The sequence below is a fragment of the Bubalus bubalis genome, chromosome 16 (assembly GCF_019923935.1).
Source record: "Bubalus bubalis isolate 160015118507 breed Murrah chromosome 16, NDDB_SH_1, whole genome shotgun sequence".
Classification (NCBI taxonomy): domain Eukaryota; kingdom Metazoa; phylum Chordata; class Mammalia; order Artiodactyla; family Bovidae; genus Bubalus; species Bubalus bubalis.
In genome coordinates this window covers 46,955,405-46,976,168 of record NC_059172.1, presented here as the reverse complement: position 1 = coordinate 46,976,168, position 20,764 = coordinate 46,955,405, and the positions used below count along the sequence as shown (strand labels likewise).

The following is a 20,764-nucleotide window of genomic DNA, read 5'->3' as shown; positions in this document are numbered from 1 at the left end:
GAACCCACGCTGCTTTCTCTGCCCAACAGAGCACACTTAATAGTGTGTCTAAAGTGAGGATGCCATTATTTAAATTTGACATTTTAGGACAGATCTTTTGCTCACAGATTTCAAAGGATTTAAATTGAAAAATTATCTTCATGCTTGTTAGCATTCAGCTGCTATTTATAGTTTGTTACAGCATCTCTTTTTCAGAAAGGACTATTTTATTTTCATTCAGTCTCCCTATTTTGAGTAAGAGGAAAAACTGAATAATTCAGTTATGAAAATTAATAGCACCAAAGAGTAGAATGTCTGCCTTCCTTGATGCTGTGTTGTAATTGGAGATGGCACATTTATGTTTATAATCTTATTTGGACTATACTGTCCCCTTTCTTAAGGACATAAATATTTAACTCTGAGGGGAAAGGGGGCCAACTGCACAGTCCTAGTACAGTTTAATATTTAACTCCTTTAAACTGAAACATGTGGGCTGTTTGTTAGGTCACAGAAGTTAATTTGACATTGCAGATTTTTGTGTCTTGACATTTTAGCTGTGGACTTAACCTGGATTGGAGAATTGTGGTCATGTGAGAATGTATAGTATATCCTTACTTCCTGGAATAAGTACAGAGACCTTGACTATGTCTAAAACATGTTTAATATATAAAGTCCAAATTAAAAACAGTACAACATCATTTAATTTTTTTTCAGTTCTGGGTCTGAAGAAGCCCAGGATTTATTTATTTTTGTTACAACAGAGTATCTTCAAATAATGCATCAGCAAGGTGACAGGTGAGTGACCCCATGTCTGATTGGGGAATATATCTCTGATCTTATTTTCATTTTAAAATGTGGATGTAAATTGAAGTCTGAGTGGTTTGGCCTTGATAAAAATACACACAATTATAGTTGTTCTTTGTATGGCAGTTTTTACTGGGTGTCTTATGATATGTTTATTATCTCAAGTGGAAGTCCAAACAAATTTTATTTTGTAGTAAAAAGTCTTTATTTCCAAAAGATTGGTTAACCAGAAAAACTGTAAACCACCTAACACAAGACTTTGGTAAGAAAGAGATTTGACGTTTTGTATAAATTTCCCCTTGCAAACAAAAAAGAGTTAACACTTATGTAACAAGAAACATGTTACCCATTCTTATTCATTAACCAGTTGCCTGGTTTTAAGTCTCCAAAATTTGGATTAAAATTTACCCAAATAGGGACCAAACAAGAACATGAGATACTAGGGTAGCTTGTCCTTAGTTACTTAGAAATTGCTACTCTGTGGAACTTTGATTTTCATGGGTTGGGAGGAAGGATGCATTTAGATAGCTGAGAGTAATGTTGGAAAAGCAAGCAGATTCTATATCAGGGCTTTTTCTTTTGTGCAAATAGAAATTAAACTTCTTATTTATTTATATTTTGTACTGCTTTGTACAAGGGAGGAGAAAGCAGTTCACTTGAAGGATTAAAAAAATAATGTTGGAAAAACAATTCAGACCCCCAGAAAGCTCAGGAATGGAATAGTGGTCCCTCCAGAATGAGGGTGCAAAAGGCATATCTCTTACTGAGTATGACTGAAATGGATAACAATTGTTTAAAAAAAAAAAAAAAAGACCCAACCTTCTGAACACTGAATTAGTTTAAAACACAAAAGACAGACCCAATGAGTTTTTTATTGAATAGTCTCTCTCGTAGTTAAAACAGTACAGATTCAAGGCTGTAGCATATATATATATATATATAATGTTGTGTTTGGAATATCCTGAAGTATTCAATGCAAATTCTTAAAGTAGTGTATTCAAAGCATTGTGTGCATCTCATCCATGGTACATATTTGGATTAAGCATGATAAAGAAGGCCTGCAACAAGAGCAGAACAGTAATTTTAACAGTAAATGAGTGAGTAGAAACTGCTGATGGACTCAAGTTGGTAAAATGTCCTTTTACACTAATCCTTGGTAGTCAGTCTCCCTGAATTTGGTGTGCTTGTGTTTGGAAGGGGACAGAAAACCATGACCCTCCTTATGGTTGTGTCAGAGGACCAGACCCTTGGTGTGGAGGGCTGATGTATGTAAGTTTGACTTCCCACCAGATTTTTCTGCTAACTTGATTCTGTGACATTCCTTTCTCCCTGGATTTGTCTTGGTCTCTGAAACACTTTTTCTCTCTACATATAAAATTTTATGACTATAAAAACCCTTTCAAGTTCTAAGATAGTATTTTTGTTGAAGGAATGGCTTGGTGGGCTGCAGACAAACTCGGCAGAATGTTTGCATAACTGAAAAAAAGGTTTTCTTGTTAGAAACTGGTTTGCTGATTTAAAAGTCTGTGTTGGAAGGTTTAAAAAAACTCAAGCCTGGGACTGCTCTAGAGGCCAGTTTTGCTGCTGTGGTTCTAGTAAGGATCTAGGGTTAGGGTTCCTAAGGCTGGCTTCCTAAGAGAATTATATCCAAAAAAAACCCAAAAGAAAGGAATAATAATTTCTAGACTCAGTATGTTTTACCTCAGGTGTAAGAACTGGTTATATTTTTTTTAAAAAGCAGCCATCATTTCTTTCCTTTGGAGTATCAGGAACCAGTATTAGGGGTTAAGATACTGGATTCAGAATTTCTCAGTGAAAGAAGAAAAGCCACCCAACATCAGTGCTTCTCTTCATGTTTGCCAGCTGTTTCCCCAAGAACTGTTGATGACTGAGGAGACTCAACAGGGACCCTAAAGTTCCACTAAATGAGAAGAGACAAGCAAACAGTAGTTTGCTGCAAGAGCAAGCAGGCCACAGGCAAGAATGAGGGGACTCTGCTCTCATTCCCACCCAATCAGGAAAGTCTCCCTGCTGCTGCGCCCTCGCACCGACACACAAGGTCAGCTGCGGGCACAGCTGCCTCTCCATGTTGGGGAGGCCAGGGTCTCTGTCCTGCCGCCCAGGTGGATGCTTGAGAGGGACACGTTCTGTTCAGCACAGGTGGCTGGCACTACTCCTGCTGGAGGAGGGCCGGCTAAGGACGAGGGAGCCCCACGCCCCCACCCCCCAGCCCCATCCCCAGTCCGTGCCCACCAAGAAGTGTACAGAAGGGTGGCCCTAGCATCCACAGGACTACTGGGCGGACCACCCTGCAGAAATGAAAACTAGTGTACACAATTTAAACTGCCTTAAACAAGCAAACGAACGATCCAGCCATTGGTGCCTCTGGGGGTCTAGAGTGCAGCCCTGGGACACGTGTACCCTGGTTAACACGGATGGACGTTGCACGCTCTGATCTCCTTCTTGTCTTTGCAGCTGGTAAACTGGGAGCTTTTGAACCTCTTCTTCACAGTCATGTAGCGTTCCTGGATCCCTCCTCCGCACAGTTTGGTGCATTCTGACCAGGCTGTCCAAGGGCGCATCCTGCAGCCTGAAAGCATGAAAAGGCCTGATTAGGCCAGCAGACACGGCGGGAAGAACAAGGAGACTGAACTCTAGTAAACAACTGTCAAACCTAGGTAGTTGTCTGGACTTCTCTGCTCTTGTATGTAATACTTTGTTGAGTTCTCATTAAGTTATTAGAGTTCTTATCACATATGTTAGCTCATAGGTGATTGACTATTAAAATGGTCCATTAATACTTTGCAGCTCTTCCCCATCAAGGAGCAGAGTCTCCTCCTCCACCCCTAGAATCTGGGTTTGGCTGTATGACTTGCTTTTGGCCAATGGGACAAGAGCAAGCATGGCTTGAAAAAAAGCCCTTGGGAACCTTTTCCACCACTGTGTAAGCAAGTGTGGCTATCTGCTAGGGAGACCATGTGGAGAGAGGCCCCAGAAACACAGGCGAGACCATTCTAGACTTGCCAGCCCTACCCGAGCCACCACCTGACAGCAGCCACTCAAATAAGCCTAAGCTAAACCCCGCAGGAGTCATCCAGCTAAGTCAATCCAAGTAACTGCCCTACAGAAGCCTGATTTCATTTGTTTTGTAGTGGCTCATTAATGCAGCAACCAGCCAAGGAGCAAGTAACCACTTCCTCTAATGCTTTGATTGATTATTTTCCCCATGTAAATAGACTTGCCTTTCTCAAAGAAAACTTCCCTGACCCCAAGATTAGGTTAGATCTTAATTAAAAAAAAAAAAAAAAAAAGGCACTCTGTATATTAGGTTGGTGTGAAGATGATTGTGGTTTTTGCATTGTTGAAGTTTGTCATTTGATACTGGAATGCATTCTAAATAGATGTTATGTCATATGTCATTTTAATGCATATTTCTCAACTTTTTTGTTTTGCTAATGACTTATTACTTGCTATTGATTTTATATTTATATTAGACTATGGAAATGATATTAGACAAAAAGCTATTCCCAGCTATTGTTTCATTGTTTTGCTGATATTGTGCTCTTGGCTGGGACCAGCTTATTCAGCAGTGAAGCCCTAAGTGGGATTTTTTTTTTTTAGTTTTGGAACTCCTTAAGTTATACTGAAGGAGGGGGACACATAAGCTTTCTCCTTGTCTACAGATAAAATTTAAACCAGTCTTTGTGCTTCCGTTTTTGCCACCTCCAGACCACTCAACACAGGCCTGTTAAAGTCAGTCTGTTACTTGAAACCTTCACCTGCAGGATCAAGTCCTCAGCAGCCAGTAGACCTTTCCTGTTCTGGTCCCTGTCCTCTGTCTGCGGCCTGGTTTCCTGCCTCCCCCTATACTGTGTGTTCTTCGAGAGCCCACTTACCACTTGAACGTATCTTGTTCTTGGGTATCTCCATGCCTTTGCAATAACAATGCCTGCTCCCTAGAAACACCCTTCTTTTACCAGCAGACTCCTACAAGACCCATACTGCTTTGACATCTCCCTGAACGCCAGCCCATACTTGGGGGCAGTACCTGGAAACTGGTCCCCGTCCGACTCCTCCCTCAGCTGTTCACTCCTCCGGCTCTCTCGGGCCTCCCTCCAGCGCAGGTTCTGGATGGATGGATTTCGGAGGCATTTCCGGATGCGGCACTTTTTCCGCTGTACAGTCTCTGGGCAGGGTGCGCCTCCAAACTGAGGCTCCATTTGGATCATGCGGGTTCGAATCATGTGTCCTTTCCCACATGACTTGTTACATTCCGACCACTGGGACCACTCCGTGAGCTCACAGTCAATGGCTGGCAAGACACAGAAGGGCATGAGTGTATCTCACATCTGAAACAAGATCTGTATACTTAACTGTTCTTTAACATCTCAACACAAGCCTCTGGAAAATGCAAAGCAGACTGTTACACCATTTTTATGGAAGAAGAAACTGAGGCTCCAGGGGACAGATTGACTGTCCAGTCCACATGGTTGGTAAGCAGTGGATGCAGAATTGGTGCCCCAATTGAAACCCACATACTGTGCCCCCTTTATGATTTGAAAAGGCTTTTGGAGGGACTTTAAAGATTAGCTCGGAGCCTTTTACTCTCTCTAAGCTTCTAGAGTGTTGTCAAATTAGCCTTAAGTGGCACAGACCAGCTTTCCACAGCCAAGGACCCTGATTCCCTGAGGGAAGGCACAGCTCACTGGTGCCATTTACCCCTGTGGACTAAATCCTAAGGACACTGTGACTTTTGCAGTAAGAGCCAGACAGCGTCTCTTGTTCTCACATCATCCTAGGTCTTATGATGATCGTCAAAACACAGGAGTCAGAGACAGAAAATTCAGTAGGGAAGGAGCAAGTGGTGTCATGGCTTATCATGATAACAGATCTAGCCAATTCTCATTAAGCCAGCATCTCACACACGTGGAGGAAAGCTAAAACACCTCTGAGTGATTCTCAGGATGTCTTCTAGGGAGGCAGATGATTCCAAATTGCACTGTCTCTGCAAAGTGGGGGCCAGGCTGGCTGGATCTAGGAAGAACTCATTTTGTTCATGGTCTGCCCTTCTCTCCCTGTGGGAGCTCCGGTAGCTTTCCCATCTACAACATAGGGATAACAGTATTTTTATTAGGTTGTGAGGATTGAGTGAAGTAATAATACTCTCAGCCCAGTTCCTGGCCCACAGTGAGTGTTCCATAAATGTTCTTTTTCTTCTCCCTCCATTCACTGGGCCCTGTGGATATGGAGTTTTGTTTAAGTTGGTAACAGCGTCTCACAAGATTCCAGAGCCCCAGCTCCGATGAGCTGTGGAGGCTCACACTTCCTTGGTGGGCTCAGCACTTTGTACTAGTTATATGGTTTAATTCTCAGAGCAGATGAGGGAGAGGGTTGCTAAATAATGTGCTGAGATTTATACAGCCAGTAAGGGACAGAGCTGGGATCTGCCCCTGGGCAGGCAGCCTGAGTAATTGCAAGGGAGAGGAAGCACAGAGGCTGCAGGTGCATTTCAGAGGAAGCCAGAAAAACAGATCCTAGCAAACGAGTCTGACTTTCCACCACCTGAAGAGAAGTTCTCCGGGAAGACTAACCAGAAAAATGGGCTCTCTTCTTAGATAATAAATTCAGCTGGTCATAGAGATTTGAGAGTGGATGAGGGTGGGTATGGGGCTTTTGAGGGCTCTACTTGCTGGCCTGTCTTCATATCAGGGGACCACTGGTTTAATGTCCACCTTCTGGTCATGGGTAAATAAAACAGTCACAGGTGGGGAGGAATAGAATTAAACAATTGGAAAACCCATGGGTCAGACTAGCCTCTAAATTGGGGGGGGGGGGGGTGAGTGGGGAACTACAAAATTAAGTTTTATTGAACCTATGCTGTTTTCCATCTAAGTCTCCTGTTTAGACTTAACAGCAGTTTGGGTGTCTCATAGGCAGTAGTGGGATTCTCCAGCCAGCAGTCATACTGCAGGACCTAGCAATATGAGCAGCATGCAGGCCTGGTCAAGAGGAGAGGTGGCTCCCAGGAGCTCCAGGACTTACGGCATTCAGGCAGCATGCACTTCTCCACCTGCTCCAGCTCCTCATTACAGTCCCCGAGTTCGGCTAGAGACTTGAGCATCCGCTGGCGGGTCCGCATGCCCTTCCCGCAGGTCACGCTGCAGTCACTCCACTCGGACCACAGGGATAGCAAGCATGGGATGGTGTCTAGACCAAGAGCCAGGTTTGCCACTGAGAACAGGCTCCCTTTGCTTTCTTTGATTTGGTGCCCCCCCCCCCACCACCCTTTGTCCCCCACTCAGGCCCCTTGAGTAAAGTGAAATTGACCAGTGGGTTTAGATAACCCAAGTGACCTTTATGGAGCCAGGAGTGGCTCAGCAAACCACTAACTGTTCTTGTCATTCTCCTGCATCTCCCCTGGCCCAGCTGGAGCTCATAATGTGGCTCCGCTATACGAATACACACTTCCCCACTTGAAACACTCCAAGGATCTGAATAGGGTCTTTACTAGAGACAGAAACATTCCACATGCCCCAAGAACCATGCGCTAAAAGATAGGCTCAATGATGTGGTTTTGGACACTTGGGCACTGAAATCCCTAGAATGAATTTGGGTGCATGTGTGTATCTCTGTAGTGATGTGTGGGCCTATGACATTTGTGTGTAGAGCAGAGGTATTGCTTTATGGGGCTACAGGCCAGTCCAACAGAACAAGAAGAAGGGGAATGTACAACCTGCCTACATGTATACCCCCTGGAAAAGATACTCTGGGGTCCTATAAAAACACAGATACAGGTGAATGCTATCTAGAGCCCACCAGCTTGCCACCTCAGCATTGCTCCTTCAAAGGAGGTCACTCTCTGTGGGTTTGGATGATGTCCACACACCCATAGCTTTCATCTTACAGGGGAAGTGCCCCGCCAGGAAGGGGGCCTGTATTTGCCCCTGCACCTGCGCAGCCTCGACGGTGATACCCAGTGCTGAGGGCCTCCATCCTCTGCCCCAGCGCACCCGCCCCCACCCCCTATGCCCACTCACGGCACTCGGGCATCATGCACTTCTCTGCCTGAGATGTCTCAGCCTTGCACATGGAGCCGTCCGCGGGGCTCATCTTGACCATGCGATGCCGCTTCTTCATGCCCATTCCGCAGGTGGCGCTGCACTCGTCCCACTCGCCCCACTCGGTCGTCAGGCAGCTGCTGGGAGCTGGGGAGTCCGGTGGTGTTGGCGGCGGCGTGTCGGCAGCCTCAGCCTCTGAGACCCCGCACCCGTCCCACCCCGGCGCCCCACTCACAGCACTCTTCGTTGACCGTGCACTTCTCGGTCTCCTCGGTGGGCAGCGTGCACACGGAGCCGTCCTCTGGGAACTGCTTCACGTATCTCTCCCGGGACCGCATGCCGGTGCCGCAGGAGATGCTGCAGGGCGACCAGGTGATCCACTCGGACATGGTGCACGTGGAGCCGTCTGCAACACGGAGCGGACACTGCAGCCGCGGCGGCACGCTGCCGGGACTCGAGCCACTCAGAGCGAGCTCCCCCAAGGGCAGAAATCTACACGGTCAGCTGGCATGCAGGGAGATTTGGGCAACTGAGGATGGAAGCCAACGTAAAGGGCACAAATTTTTAAACCAGGAATTGTTCTTTAAAGGAAATTTCTTTCTCCAGGTGCATGGAGCACTGGGGATTACTCCTTCACTGGACAATATATTTGAAAGATGTTTGGATGGCTAAGAGAGTGATATATGCCTGTTTAGTTCTAAAAAAGGATGAGGGATATGAAGTCATCCATTTCCATCCATTTACTCATGTCAAAATTTACTGGCTGCTTAGTGGCATGTGGTGACTGAGGTTAAAAAGATGTGTATAGTATGGATTTTAATCTTCTCCAGAAAGAGAGATGGGCACATAAACTGGCACTAATTCTAGGTACTGAAAATATGACAGCAGATGTAAGCCCAGGGAATTGGAGGGGAGAAGCTCCTTGGAGTTCTGGGGTGGATCTCACATAGGAGGGCACTTGGGTTGGGTGGAGAATATCGGTATTTAAGGTGAAGGGACTGGCTCTTGCAACAGCCTGTCTGGAGTGTGTTGTGTGTGGCACTGGGAGATGAGGCTAGAAAGAAGGATGGAAATCTCAGCATGAGGCCAGCTTGCACACATCCACAGTCACATGTACACAGGATGAAGGCTATGTGTTGTTACCGAACCTATGGACAGTGTTGCTGGACAGTGCTGGTGGAAGACAGCTGGAGCCCATGTTAGACCCAGGGAAATTCTGACATGTCCTTCAACAAGGATGAACCTAAGGACATTATGCTGAATGAAATAAACCAGTCAAAAAAAAGACAAATACTGTATGATTCCACTTAGATGAGATACCTAGAATTTTCAGTTCTTTAAAAGCAGAATGATGGTTGCCGTGGGGCTGGGGGTCAGGGGACTGGAGAGTTAGTGTTTAATAGGTCTAGAGTTTGTTTTGTGAGATGGAAAGAGTTCTGGAGATGGAGGGTGGTGATGTTTGCATAATTATGTGTGTGTGTGTATATGTAACACCACTCAACTGTACAATTAAAAATCGTTGGTAAATTTGCTGCTGTAGACCACCAAATAACAACGGCATAGCCCAGCCGTTTTCAGAACTATTGTTACCACCTGGGAGCCACTGGAATTCCTCCCCTCTGGAGGCGATGGTTAAAGACCTCAGCTCCCAGTGTCCGCCTCAGACTGTACACCCATCCCCGCCATCCTCAACCCCAAGAACGAGAGGGTGCCTCCAGCATTGCTAGGGCTGTCACAACTTGCACCCTGCCTGTGCACGCAGCGTTCACTCCTGGGCACAGACAGCCGTAAGTCACTGTGCACTGTATCCAGGAGCGGTTGTTTAAGACCGTGCCCTAGGAAGAGCCAGAAAGTGAATGACCCGCCAGGGGGCAGTAAGGTCTCTTCAGTTATCCTCAGCTTGGAAGTGGTTTTCTTCCTTCTATAAACCAGCCCAGCCTACCCATCCCTTCTTACTGCCTTGTTGCGCCTCTGAGACAGTTAAGATCAGAGCACAGAGTACAGATCTGTTCAGGCAGAGAGAGGATTGTGCCTTGGACGGTGGGCAGCTGGCCTTTGCACAGCAATCAGCACATGTTGTAGCTTCAGCCAGCATGACATGGGTGGTGCACGTGTGTAGTTCAAGCCTGATTTTTTAAAGCCTGACCTTTGACCAGTTACAAGGAAAGAACTGCTGCGATCAGTCCAAAGGCTGTGATGCAAGGAAGTGAGGGCTCTGACCTGGGCTGAGGCAGGCCGTGCATGGATAACAGAATTAGGGCAAGGATCTAGGTTCAGTCTTGGCCAACCTGTTCACCTGCTTCTTAAAAAGAAACTGGAGGTAAGGCCCAGAAATAGGCAGCTTGCTCCCTGTAATTTGTCATGTTTACTAGCTCTTCGATAACGTGTGTCTGTTTTCTTGCATGGCTGGGGGTGGTCAGTCAATCTCAAGAATTCTTTTGATGTCATGAGACATCTGTGTTCACAGCCCTCAAGACACCGTTGGAGATGAGGGTCGCCCTAGGCAGGCAGTCCCCACTGACAGTCTAGTCAGGGTCATAGTGCCCATAGCGGGCACTGCCAGACCAGGTGGGAGAGGCGGCATGGCCAGGTAGGACCCCCCCCCCCCGGACTGCTGTCAGCCAGCTGCTGGTGGGGGTGCCTCCTCACCTTCGTCGCTGCAGCCGGGGCCCATGCAGGGCTGGAAGTCCTGGGTGTCGGGGCAGGGGACGCTGAGGTCCAGCTGTGCCTTCAGCATGCGCTGCCGCATCCTCTTGCCTTTGTCGCAGGTGGAGGAGCTGCAGGCGGACCACGGGGACCAGTTGGAGTAGATGCAGGTTTCAGGGGTGTCATCTGGGAAGAGTATGTGAGATGTTTTCCCTGGGAGCCTATGGGAGCTGTGACTGGCCCTCCCCCTGGACAAGTTCACGTGGGGACAAGAAAATCCCTGCTGGCTGACCAGCCTTAGGGAGGCGGGGTACTCCTGTGACGCAAGCAGCCATTCACGTCCCTTCAAAAATGGTACTTTGGCATCCCACTAATACAAATCGAAGTAACCTCATAGTAAGGAAAGATTCTCCTACTGTCCCTTCTCCTCAACACCAGAACACCAGCCCTCACTTCGGCAGACAGCGTTTCCACACGGGTGCAGGCATATCATGGGGCAATTTGGGGAAGCGTAGGCTTTTTCTGTGTTGTTGCTCACCTTCCCAGGACCCCACACACAGTGTAATGATGCGATTAAGGTGGTAAGTGTTCACTGAGCACTTACTGTTGGCCAGCATCATTCTAAGAACTTTATCTGCCCCATCAGTTGTGGTAAGGACCACAGCTCCCTAGGAGGCAGGCTCTGTTATTATCCCCATCTTACAGTTGAGGAAATGCAGCGAGGTGGGCTTCTCGCCCAGGGCCCAGCGAGGAGAGCCCAGCTCGTTCAGCTCCAGATGCTGTGAGATACCCTGAGCTGAAGCCAGGGCTCTGCCACTGCCTCCCGACTCTAGGGTCTGGCTGACTTCCCTTGCTGCAGAAGTGATTGGACCCACTCCTGCCTCACAGGCTAGTGTGAGAATCATAGTGGAGAGTCATCTGAGTCCCATGAAGCCGATGCGGATGCCATTTACATGACACTTTAAAGGCCTGATAATGTTGAATACATATTCCAGTGTCAAGCCTTCACCATTTCCCTGATACTTTGTGCCTAGCCTTGGCCTTACTTCGATTATCTCCCAAGCAAAAATCTTTCCTAAAACAGGGATCATCAAGTCAAAGGATTTTTCTGTGGCTTTTTAAACATGTTAGCAAATTGCTTTCCCCAAAGATAGTTTATCTTTTATTCCCAATGTATGTTGCCACCCGCAATAAAGGAAGGCAGCTTACCTTCATCTTTCTCTTCTGGAGCCAGGTCCGCTACAATATCGTCGACATTGTCAGGCACAATATTGCACTGTTCGCCCTGCAAAAGGAATTTTAGTTGGAGGGCCCTCAGTAGAGAGTGGACTGTATGGGAGAAAGATGAGGGAGGATATAAAATTGAACGCCCACCCTGTGCACAAACCCTAGGCCGTGGCAGAGTTGTGGGCCAACTTTTACAATCTGACTGAAAGAAGAAGTGGCAGTAAAGCCACAACTTCCCACTCCTGACCCATGGCTATGTGCTGTGCTTAGTCGCTCAGTTGTGTCTGACTCTGCGACCCTTTGAACTATAGCCCGCCAGGCTCCCCTGTCCACGGGGATTCTCCAAGCAAAAAACACTGGAATGGGTTGCCATGCCCTCCTCCAGGGGAATCTTCTCAAACCAAGGATTGAACCCACGCCTCCCGCATTGCAGGCAGATTCTTTACTGACTGAGCCACCAGGGAAGCCCATGGCAGACATTAGTAATTGATTATGGCACTTACCATGAAGCCTAGTTACCTGGAGAAAATCATTTGGTTGAGCATCACATCATTCCTCCATGTTCATTTTGCTTATTTATATTGTGGGGATAATTTGCATCTAGAAACTCTGAGAGGCCCTGGAATACCACATCCTAAATATACCAGGGACCCCATGATTCTAGAGCAGAAAGGGGTCCAGTCTCCTGATGGGAGGGGTCTGTGCCAGGGTGAGCTATAACCCAGTACCTTCCGGGCGATTCTCTCGATGACAACTCTGGCTACTTGAGTGATGGATCCACCCTCTGGATCATAAAAAGGACTCTGAGGATGGTCCAGACTGGTCAGGGGTCGGATTTTCTCCTGGGGAATTGTGGGCTTGTTGGGTGACTGCAATGGAAAAAATACACAGATAGAGTGGGAAATTAACAATTTGATATATGATCAGAACAAAAACCTTGACAGGAACTTAACAAGTACAACTGATATTTATATTTATAGAATTTGGTTCATGCCAAGTGTTATGCATGGACATTTGTGGATCTATACTTTCAAATTCCCCTGTGTACACAGTAGGACTAATCCCAGATGAAGATGCCAAGTTTCAGAGAGCCATTTCCAGCTAGGATATAGCTGAACCAGGTTGGCCTGAATCCAGGGTTCTTCTACTAGACCAGGCATTGGTGAATGTTTGTCTGCAGAGGGTCAGGTGGTAAATATTTTAGGCTTCATGGCCCATGCTGTGTCTGTTGCAATGAGTCAAATCTGTAGTGAGAAAGCAGCCCCAGACAACATGGGATCAAAATGTGTGAGGCCGGATTCCAAAGCTCCAGGTTTGGTTCCAAACCACAGTTTACCAACATCTGTTCTAGATTGTTCTACCCCTAGTTTTCTGATGGCTCCAGATTTTGATGCAGTTGGTGTGCTGGCCGTATCTGAAAAATATTGACAATCACGGGAGAATCCAAACTCCTTAGGCTGGCCGTCTGGAAGCCTTGGGAATCTGGTCCGGCTTAATGAACAGCATCTTCCTTCTGTTCCCCTTCTCTCTCTCTCTCAGCCTCTGTGCCTTTTGCCCGCCGTTCCTTCGCTTATCTCTGAACCTCTCTTTAGCAGACCCCCTCCCTGTGCTCTCCTGACCATCTGGACAGGCACTTCCCAGAGCCCGAGTCACACAGCTTGTGAGTACATGACGATGGGACCCTGCAGGGCTCCCCTGCTGGACTGTGAGTTCATCTGGCTCAGAGCCTGAGCCAGCCTCACCCCCGAGGCCAGGGTCCCCAGAACAGTCCCGGGCAGGGAGGTCTGTCACTCGCCACTCCAGGCACACACACACCTCATAGGTCACCCCGCTGTCGGTGCCCGCATCCCAGGGAATCAGGTCCTGCACCACCTTCTGGACCCAGCCGCACTCTTTGGTGCACAGATCCTCTGCGGATAGGCCCACGTTCCAGTCGGGGCTGGGGCCCATCATGGTCAGGAAGGACATCAAGTGGCGCGTCCTGTCCACTGAAAATTCAGCCGAGGGTGCTGCTCTCCTGGAAACAAATATGGAGACCATCACTTTTGGGGCCCTGGGGGTGCACGCTCTGAGGGACATCTGGGCAGACAATGGCTAAAGGATGAGAGGGAGAGAGAGAAGGGGGATTCTTGGTCTCCATCTTTGGCCATGGCTGGTTTCTCTCTCCGAGCCCATCATTGGCCATGCTTGGAGGGAGCCATATGCTACCGCCCTATCCAGTTTTAATGTGTTTTCAGCACTTAACTACTGTTTTATTTTCTTACTTAACTGCTTATTGACTGTCATTCCTTTTTGGAGTATAAGCTCTGGGATAGCAGGGATTCTGTCTTTCTGGCTTTATTTCCAGTGCCTGGCACAGTGTAGATGCTCAACCAATGTTACTGAATAAACGAATGAACAAATTCTGTAAGCTGGGTGTGCACCCAGCTGCACTGGATGTGAGATGAATGTGACAGATAAAAACTGCATGTGGTGCCCCAAGCCTTTCCTTATACATTCTCAGTGATGCCTCAGAGCAGACCTGGGGTAAGGACTGTTGACTCCAACCTTTGGTTGGGAAAGCTGAGGCTCAGAGGGTTTTGTTATGTGACCTGTCCAAAGTCGCAAAGTGGTAGAACGGAGACCTAAGTCAATCTCAGTTCGAGGTCCATATTCTTTTCATCATCAATTTCTAAGTTCCCCCACTTTAACTCTTTAGAGCTACATTGTGCCATCGGGGACATCTCCCCAGCCTGCTGCCTCATTGCCCTCCAGAGGCTGCTTAGAGCAGGGTGCTGCCCTGGCACCAGAGCTCACCCATCACCTCACAGCTGGTCCCCAGGCCGTTTCCTCCAGTGGGTGAGCAAGGACCCAGTTATAGAGCCAAAGACCTTTGGCTGACAACCCCCAAGCTATGAGAGGCAGTTCTTCAACCACCATCCCTTCACGTTCCCAAGAAGGGGTCCTAGGAGTGGCCAGAGCTGGATGAGACCAAGAAGCGTGGTGGGAGGGCTGTGCTCACTCAGCACACACTTGGTGGCACAGCTACACTATTTGCCCCTCATGACACTCCTGTGGGGTTGGAATTTATTATCTAATTTTGTAGAAAAGAAAGCACGCAGAAGTTAATGAGCTCAGAGACGCAGCTGGTGAGGCCGCGGTGTGAAGGCAGCTCGCTTGACTCTCCCTCGCCTTCCAGGCTGCTGATTGTGGGGAATCCTTGGCTGGGGACCAGCTCGTCTATTCGGTCTGGCTGGCAGCTGTTTGGGGCATCCCTCTGCTGCTCTGTTTGGGACCAGCTGTTTCTGGCTGCTCTCACCTGGCCCCTGAAAGCGATGACTCCAGGCCTGGCTGGGCTTGGTGGAACTGGGTCCCTTGGGCAGGCCGGATGGGATCAGACCATGAGCAGAGCAGACGGGAATCCTGGGTGCACGCCCCACGCCACCTCTTAGAGCTGTGCATCCTTGAAATGACCAAACCTTTCTGTGCCTCAGTGTCCCAATCTGTAGAATGGGGATTCCCTCTAACATCCACCCCAAAGGGTTATTGTGAGTGTTTAATGAGAACTCACATCCGATCCTTAGCCCAGTGCCTGGCACCTGGCAAAATGTTACTGAGTGAAGCAGCATCGAAGGGTCAGATGGAGATCAGAAAATAGAGGCCAGGCGAGGGAGGCCTTCCTGGATGCACCTCACATTTTAGCCTGATGTCAGTCTAGGTTGAGGGGAGGCACCCGAGTGGAGGAAGAGCCTGGTCTGAGCCTGGCTTTGGCATCAGGTCCCACGTGCCCTCATCTCTGCTGGGAAAGCTCCTCTTCAGTGGAGCTCTGAGGAGGAGGACCTCTGAGGAGGTAGACCTCCTCCTCAGAGTGTGGTCTGGGACCAGCAGCGTCTGTGTTGGAAGTTGTTGGAAATGCAAATAACTGGGCCTCACCCCAGATTTACTTAGAGACTCTGGGGAGGGCGGAGGGTAGGACCCAGCATTTTGTTTTAATAATCCTCTCAATGATTCTAATATGCCTCGAATTTGAGACTCACCGGTCTGCTCATCTTCCAAGCCTCAGGTTCTGAGTCACCTCTTCCGGGAGCTGTTCTGATCCCCTGCACTGAGGCCGGTGCCCTTGGTCTGTATTTCCACGCTCTCTGTGTAGGTCTCAGCTGTGCCCTTTGGTTGTGATCCTGTCCTCACTGTTTGCTCACCCCCACTAGACTAGGAGCCCCTGCGGGCAGGAATCCCAGTGCCAGGTGTCCAGTGGGCCAGCTGAACAGGTGGACATGTGATGACGAGCTCTGCTACTTATTAGGTTAGCTCACTCACTCTTCCAGCCTTGGTTTCCTCATGTGACATCACCCACCTGCCACCTCAAAAGAGATGCTATGTCAGGAAGCCTTTAAAGACTGCTGAAGGCCCCACTTACGTAGTCTGCTATTCAGTTAGGCACAAATTGTGGGACCTCGTTTCCTTTTCCCATGCGTGCATTTTCTGGTATGTAGGTCATTGCTTTGAGCAGCTTCTTTAAAGACTTGGTATCTACAAGAATTGCAGCCTGGGGAGCTGTGGTATTGCTCACTTAGGGATTAACAGGACGCGGTCTGGGGTCTGCCTGGCAGAGAGCATGGGCATGTGGGCAGAGTGGGACTGCTTGGATCTCGACCCCTCAGGAGTCCAGCAGTGCCTCAGAGGAAGGCTCCTCTTCCATTTTCATAGTGACCAACCACTACACCTGTTACCTTCCCATCTCCCTGAGCATGTGACTGTGGCTCAGGTGAGTCTTTCCTATCCTGTACCCCGTGGATGACGCTACATCATGACAGCCCAAGAGGACCAAAACGGCTCTGCCCAGAAATCCAGAGCTGGAGAAACCAAACCAACATAAACCAAACCTCACCTGACCCACCACCCTGATACTCTACCCAGCTGAAGGCTGTAACCATCTGAGAACCTTCTGTGTTGTACAAGGTGTATACAAATCATTTTCTGCTAGTGCATTTGGGCCAGATCTGTAACCTGAGTGAGGTATCCTCCAGACCTTGGTAAGTTTCAAGGGATAGGAAGTTCTGGGGCAACCAATCCCTGCACGAAACACCCGGTCATGTGGTAATTGAGTAATATGGTAAATTTGAATGTCTAAAAGTCTGGGGATGGTTTTCTAATACCTTCAGTTGCATCTTGCTTACGTGACATACTCTGGAGGAAATGTTTCCTGTCTCCCCCTCAAATTGCTTAGGTGCACTTTCCCAGAGCATGTTGAACTCACTCTTTCCTTGGAGTTTCTTCTTTCTCTCTGTTCTGTTAGGTTCCAAAAGAGGAAGGGCCATTTTTGTCCTGTTCACAGCTGTACCCCAGGGCCTGGTCTAGAACTCGGCATGCAGTAGGTTCTCCTCAAATGCTTTTTGAAATAAATGAGTTAATCTAGGAAATGAATATAGAGCTCTTGCACTTGCTTTGGCCTTCAGATCTAATTTTAAAATTACCTCAAAGTATTTATTACTTTTATAATTAAAAATGCTGTTTAAAATAAGGAAATGATAAAAATATATGAGTTTTCTTTAGGAAATGCTAGATATGATTGGAATTCTTTAATTCAGAATAAAAATTCTTATTCATCTTTTCTTATATTCCATGTCTTCCCATACATAGTGTTTTGTTAATTTGATCTTATTTTTTCTATCTGGGATTTACATTTTTATCACTTTTCTGGGAAAAGGAGTTGTCCTGGCCATACTATGTATCAGAATATATTATAAAGCATGATAATTAAAATGGTGTAATACTCAGGATAAGATAGACTTCCCTGGTGGTCCAGTGGTTAAGAATCTGCCTGCCAGTGTAAGGGGCGCAAGTTCGATCTCTGGTCCGGGAAGATTCCTCATGCCTGTGTGCCACAACTACAGAGCCCGCGGACCCGAGAGCCTGTTCTCCATAACAAGAGAAGCCACCATGGTGAGAAGCCTGCACACTGCACACAGAGAAAGCCTGCATGCAGCGACAAAGACACAGTGCAGCCCAAAATAAATAAATGAAATCTAAATATAAAATAGAAAAACAGAAATATAAATCAGTGGCCCAGAGTGAAGAGTCCAGAAACTTTAGATAAGGGCTCATCAACAACTGAGGGAGAGGAAAGATCATGCAGCAAGTGGGGTTGGGATAACTTAACTGCAGTTTAAAAATATATAGGAGTCACATCTTATATCACACACATCAAATTCCCTCAAACAGCAAAACCTCAGAGTTAAGTAGAAAACAACCAGATCATAGGAAAGAAGTCAAGTGTTCTGATCTGTTAGAGAAACATTAATTTTTTCAGCTTTGAAACTATAAAAGCAATCACAAAAGTAACTAATTGAATAATATACCAACCAAAAACATCTGCATAATGGAAACAACAATGTTGAAATAGAACAGAAGAATGATGTGCGGGCCAAAACATGTCTCCCTCTAGTGTGACTGATGAATATTAATATCTATAGTACAAACAGACTTCCCAGGTGGTGTAGTGGTAAAGAATCTGCCTGCCAATGCAGGAGATGTGGGTTTGATCCCTGGGTCGGGAAGGTCCCCTGGAGAGGGGAATGGCAACCCACTCCATATTCTTGCCTGGAGAATTCCAGGGACAGAGGAGCCTGGTGGGCTACAGTCTATGAGGTCGCAAATAGTCAGACAGGACTGAGCCACTAAGCCTGAGCATAGTACCTACAGAGCTAATCTAAATCTGTAAAAACAAAACCTGACGATTCTAATAGGTAAGAAAGTTATAAACGGATAATTCATACCAGAAAAATGAAAATACAATGAAGGCATGGAGATATGTTTTGTCTTTTTACATTCAGAGAGGCAGCGTGGTGTGGGGGCGGGGGGAAAGGGGACTGGAAGAAACCGCTGGATGTGGCAGCAGCTTTGACTTCACCTCCCTTTGTAGTTACTAATCTGCAAAATGGGAGCATCCTCAGACCCACCCCAGGGCTTTTAGTGAGGAAACTGCTTATCATCATGACTGAGGAAACTGCTTATCATCATGACTGGCATTATACTGCTGCTGCTGCTGCTAAGTCGCCTCAGTCGTGTCCGACTCTGTGCGACCCCAGAGATGGCAGCCCACCAGGCTCCGCTGTCCTGGGATTCTCCAGGCAAGAACACTGGAGTGGGTTGCCATTTCCTTCTCCAATGCATGAAAGTGAAAAGTGAAAGTGAAGTCGCTCGGGCGCGTCCGACTCTTAGCGACCCCATGAACTGCAGCCTACCAGGCTCCTCCATCCATGGATTTTCCAGGCAAGAGTACTGGAGTGGGGTGCCACTGCCTTCTCCGGGCATTATACTATGACTTTGTAAATGCGGATTTCCTTCTCATTCAGCTTTTCTAAACAAAACTTTCAAAACAAGACGAAAGAAAAGAGGCAATTAAGGATTGTTATGGTCTTTCTATACCAATCTAGACTTACTATATCAATCTAAGTTACAAATCTGTATCAGTTAGACTCTCACTGAAGAATTGATGCTTTTGAACTGTGGTGCTGGAGAAGACTCTTGAGAGTCCCTTGGGTTGCAAGGAGATCAAACCAGTCAATCCTAAAGGAAATCAACCTTGAATACTCATTGGAAGGATTGTTGCTGAAGCTTTGATACTTGGCCACCTGATGCAAAGAGTTAAGTTATTGGAAAAGACCATGATGCTAGGAAAGATTGAAGGCAAAAGGAGAACTGAGCGGCAGACCATGTGATAGATAGCATCACCAACTCAATGGACATGAATTTGCACAAACTCCAGGAGACACTGAAGGACAGAGGATCCTGGAGTCCATGGGGTCGCAAAGAGTCTGACCAGACTTAGCAACTGAACAACAACCATCAGTGAGACTCAAGTCGCATTTTGTCCCTTTTGTTCATTTCAAATGATCTCCAATACAAAGCTTTCAAAGTTGCAGAAACTCAATCTTGACACTAGGTGGCGCCAGAGTCATTCACTAAGTTGAAGTTCTGTGTGGGTGGAGAAATGTTTCCGTGAGGTTTCTACCTTGGAAAACTGTATATAACCTGGAGGCATCTAGGGCTCCAGGTCCATCTGGCCCATTTAGATCTACTATTTGCTTCTCAGGTTCAAAGCCAGTCTTTTTTTTTACAATCCTGAGGAAATTAGTGGACTTGGACAGGTTCTCCAGGAGACTGGAGGGCTCTGAAACTTCCAGTCCTGATTTGAGAGAAAGATGCGTCTGGCCCCCTGGGAACCATGACTGAAAAGAGTAAGGGAGCACAGACCCTTCAGAGGCATGATTTTTGGAAAGGGTGAGGACCATGTCTCTATTTAACCTCTCATTTTTCTCGCAAACAGACCTGACTAAACACATGTTAATTAAACAGAATGGCTGGGAATAATTAAGGGGATGATTTACAGGATACATTATAAGAAAGGGAATAAAATTATTTTTAAAAGATTCAGTAATTCCTAACAGATTAAACTGGAGGAACTGGGTGGTGAAAATTCAGCACTGATTTGAGGAAAGCTGGGCATTTTCTACTCAGGTACTGGAGAACTCATGAAGGATGTGCGTTTTGCTCAGAATTTGTCTTTCTGGTCTCTACCTGTGCTCTGGGCTGTTGGAGCTGCAGCTTGATTTATTGAGCTAAACAAGTCAGCAGCTAATTTGTTCATTTGTGGCTGTCCTTTGAGAAGTGGTCCTGGGGATAAAGATGAAGATCATTGAAAAACAAGTCAGTTTTGCCGGGCAGGACCTCACAAAGTAGGTCACCCTGGCTTTCCACTGGCCCGAGGGAGGCTGGAATCCCATTAACCTCAATCGAGCAGGCTCACAAGGAGGGGCAGGGCTGTTTCTGCAAAGCAAAACTTGGCTGCATGTAGGCTTCCTAATTTGACTTCCTAATGAGATTTGGAAGAGGAAAGGGGAGACTGGGGTATGGGAAAACCAAAGGAAAATTCCTTTCCCTTAACAAGCTGGTAGCATGAGGGCAGAGGCTTTGGGAGTTTGGGGAATCAGTGTTTGCCATGGATCAATCCTGTTTCACTAGGGTCCCAGGAAGTCTGAGGGCTGGGTGAAGGGTGAAAAGGTGCCCCC

General features: G+C 47.2%; 1 protein-coding gene across 3 annotated transcripts in view; it reads right to left on the bottom strand.

Moving 5' to 3' along the window:
* Positions 1-677: 677 nt before the first annotated feature.
* Positions 678-20,764, bottom strand: part of SPON1 (spondin 1) — a 363,430-nt gene continuing 343,343 nt past the window's right edge. For all 3 annotated transcript variants that reach the window (XM_044929565.2, XM_044929564.2, XM_006054443.4), the window contains 9 exons: positions 13,530-13,731; positions 12,443-12,583; positions 11,697-11,772; positions 10,491-10,673; positions 8,077-8,247; positions 7,821-7,988; positions 6,826-6,990; positions 4,832-5,095; positions 678-3,373 (listed from right to left, as the gene is read on the bottom strand). In XM_044929565.2, coding sequence (XP_044785500.1) covers positions 3,210-3,373; positions 4,832-5,095; positions 6,826-6,990; positions 7,821-7,988; positions 8,077-8,247; positions 10,491-10,673; positions 11,697-11,772; positions 12,443-12,583; positions 13,530-13,731 — 1,534 coding nt within the window. In that variant the 3' untranslated portion in view covers positions 678-3,209. The remainder of the gene's footprint in view (positions 3,374-4,831; positions 5,096-6,825; positions 6,991-7,820; positions 7,989-8,076; positions 8,248-10,490; positions 10,674-11,696; positions 11,773-12,442; positions 12,584-13,529; positions 13,732-20,764) is intronic.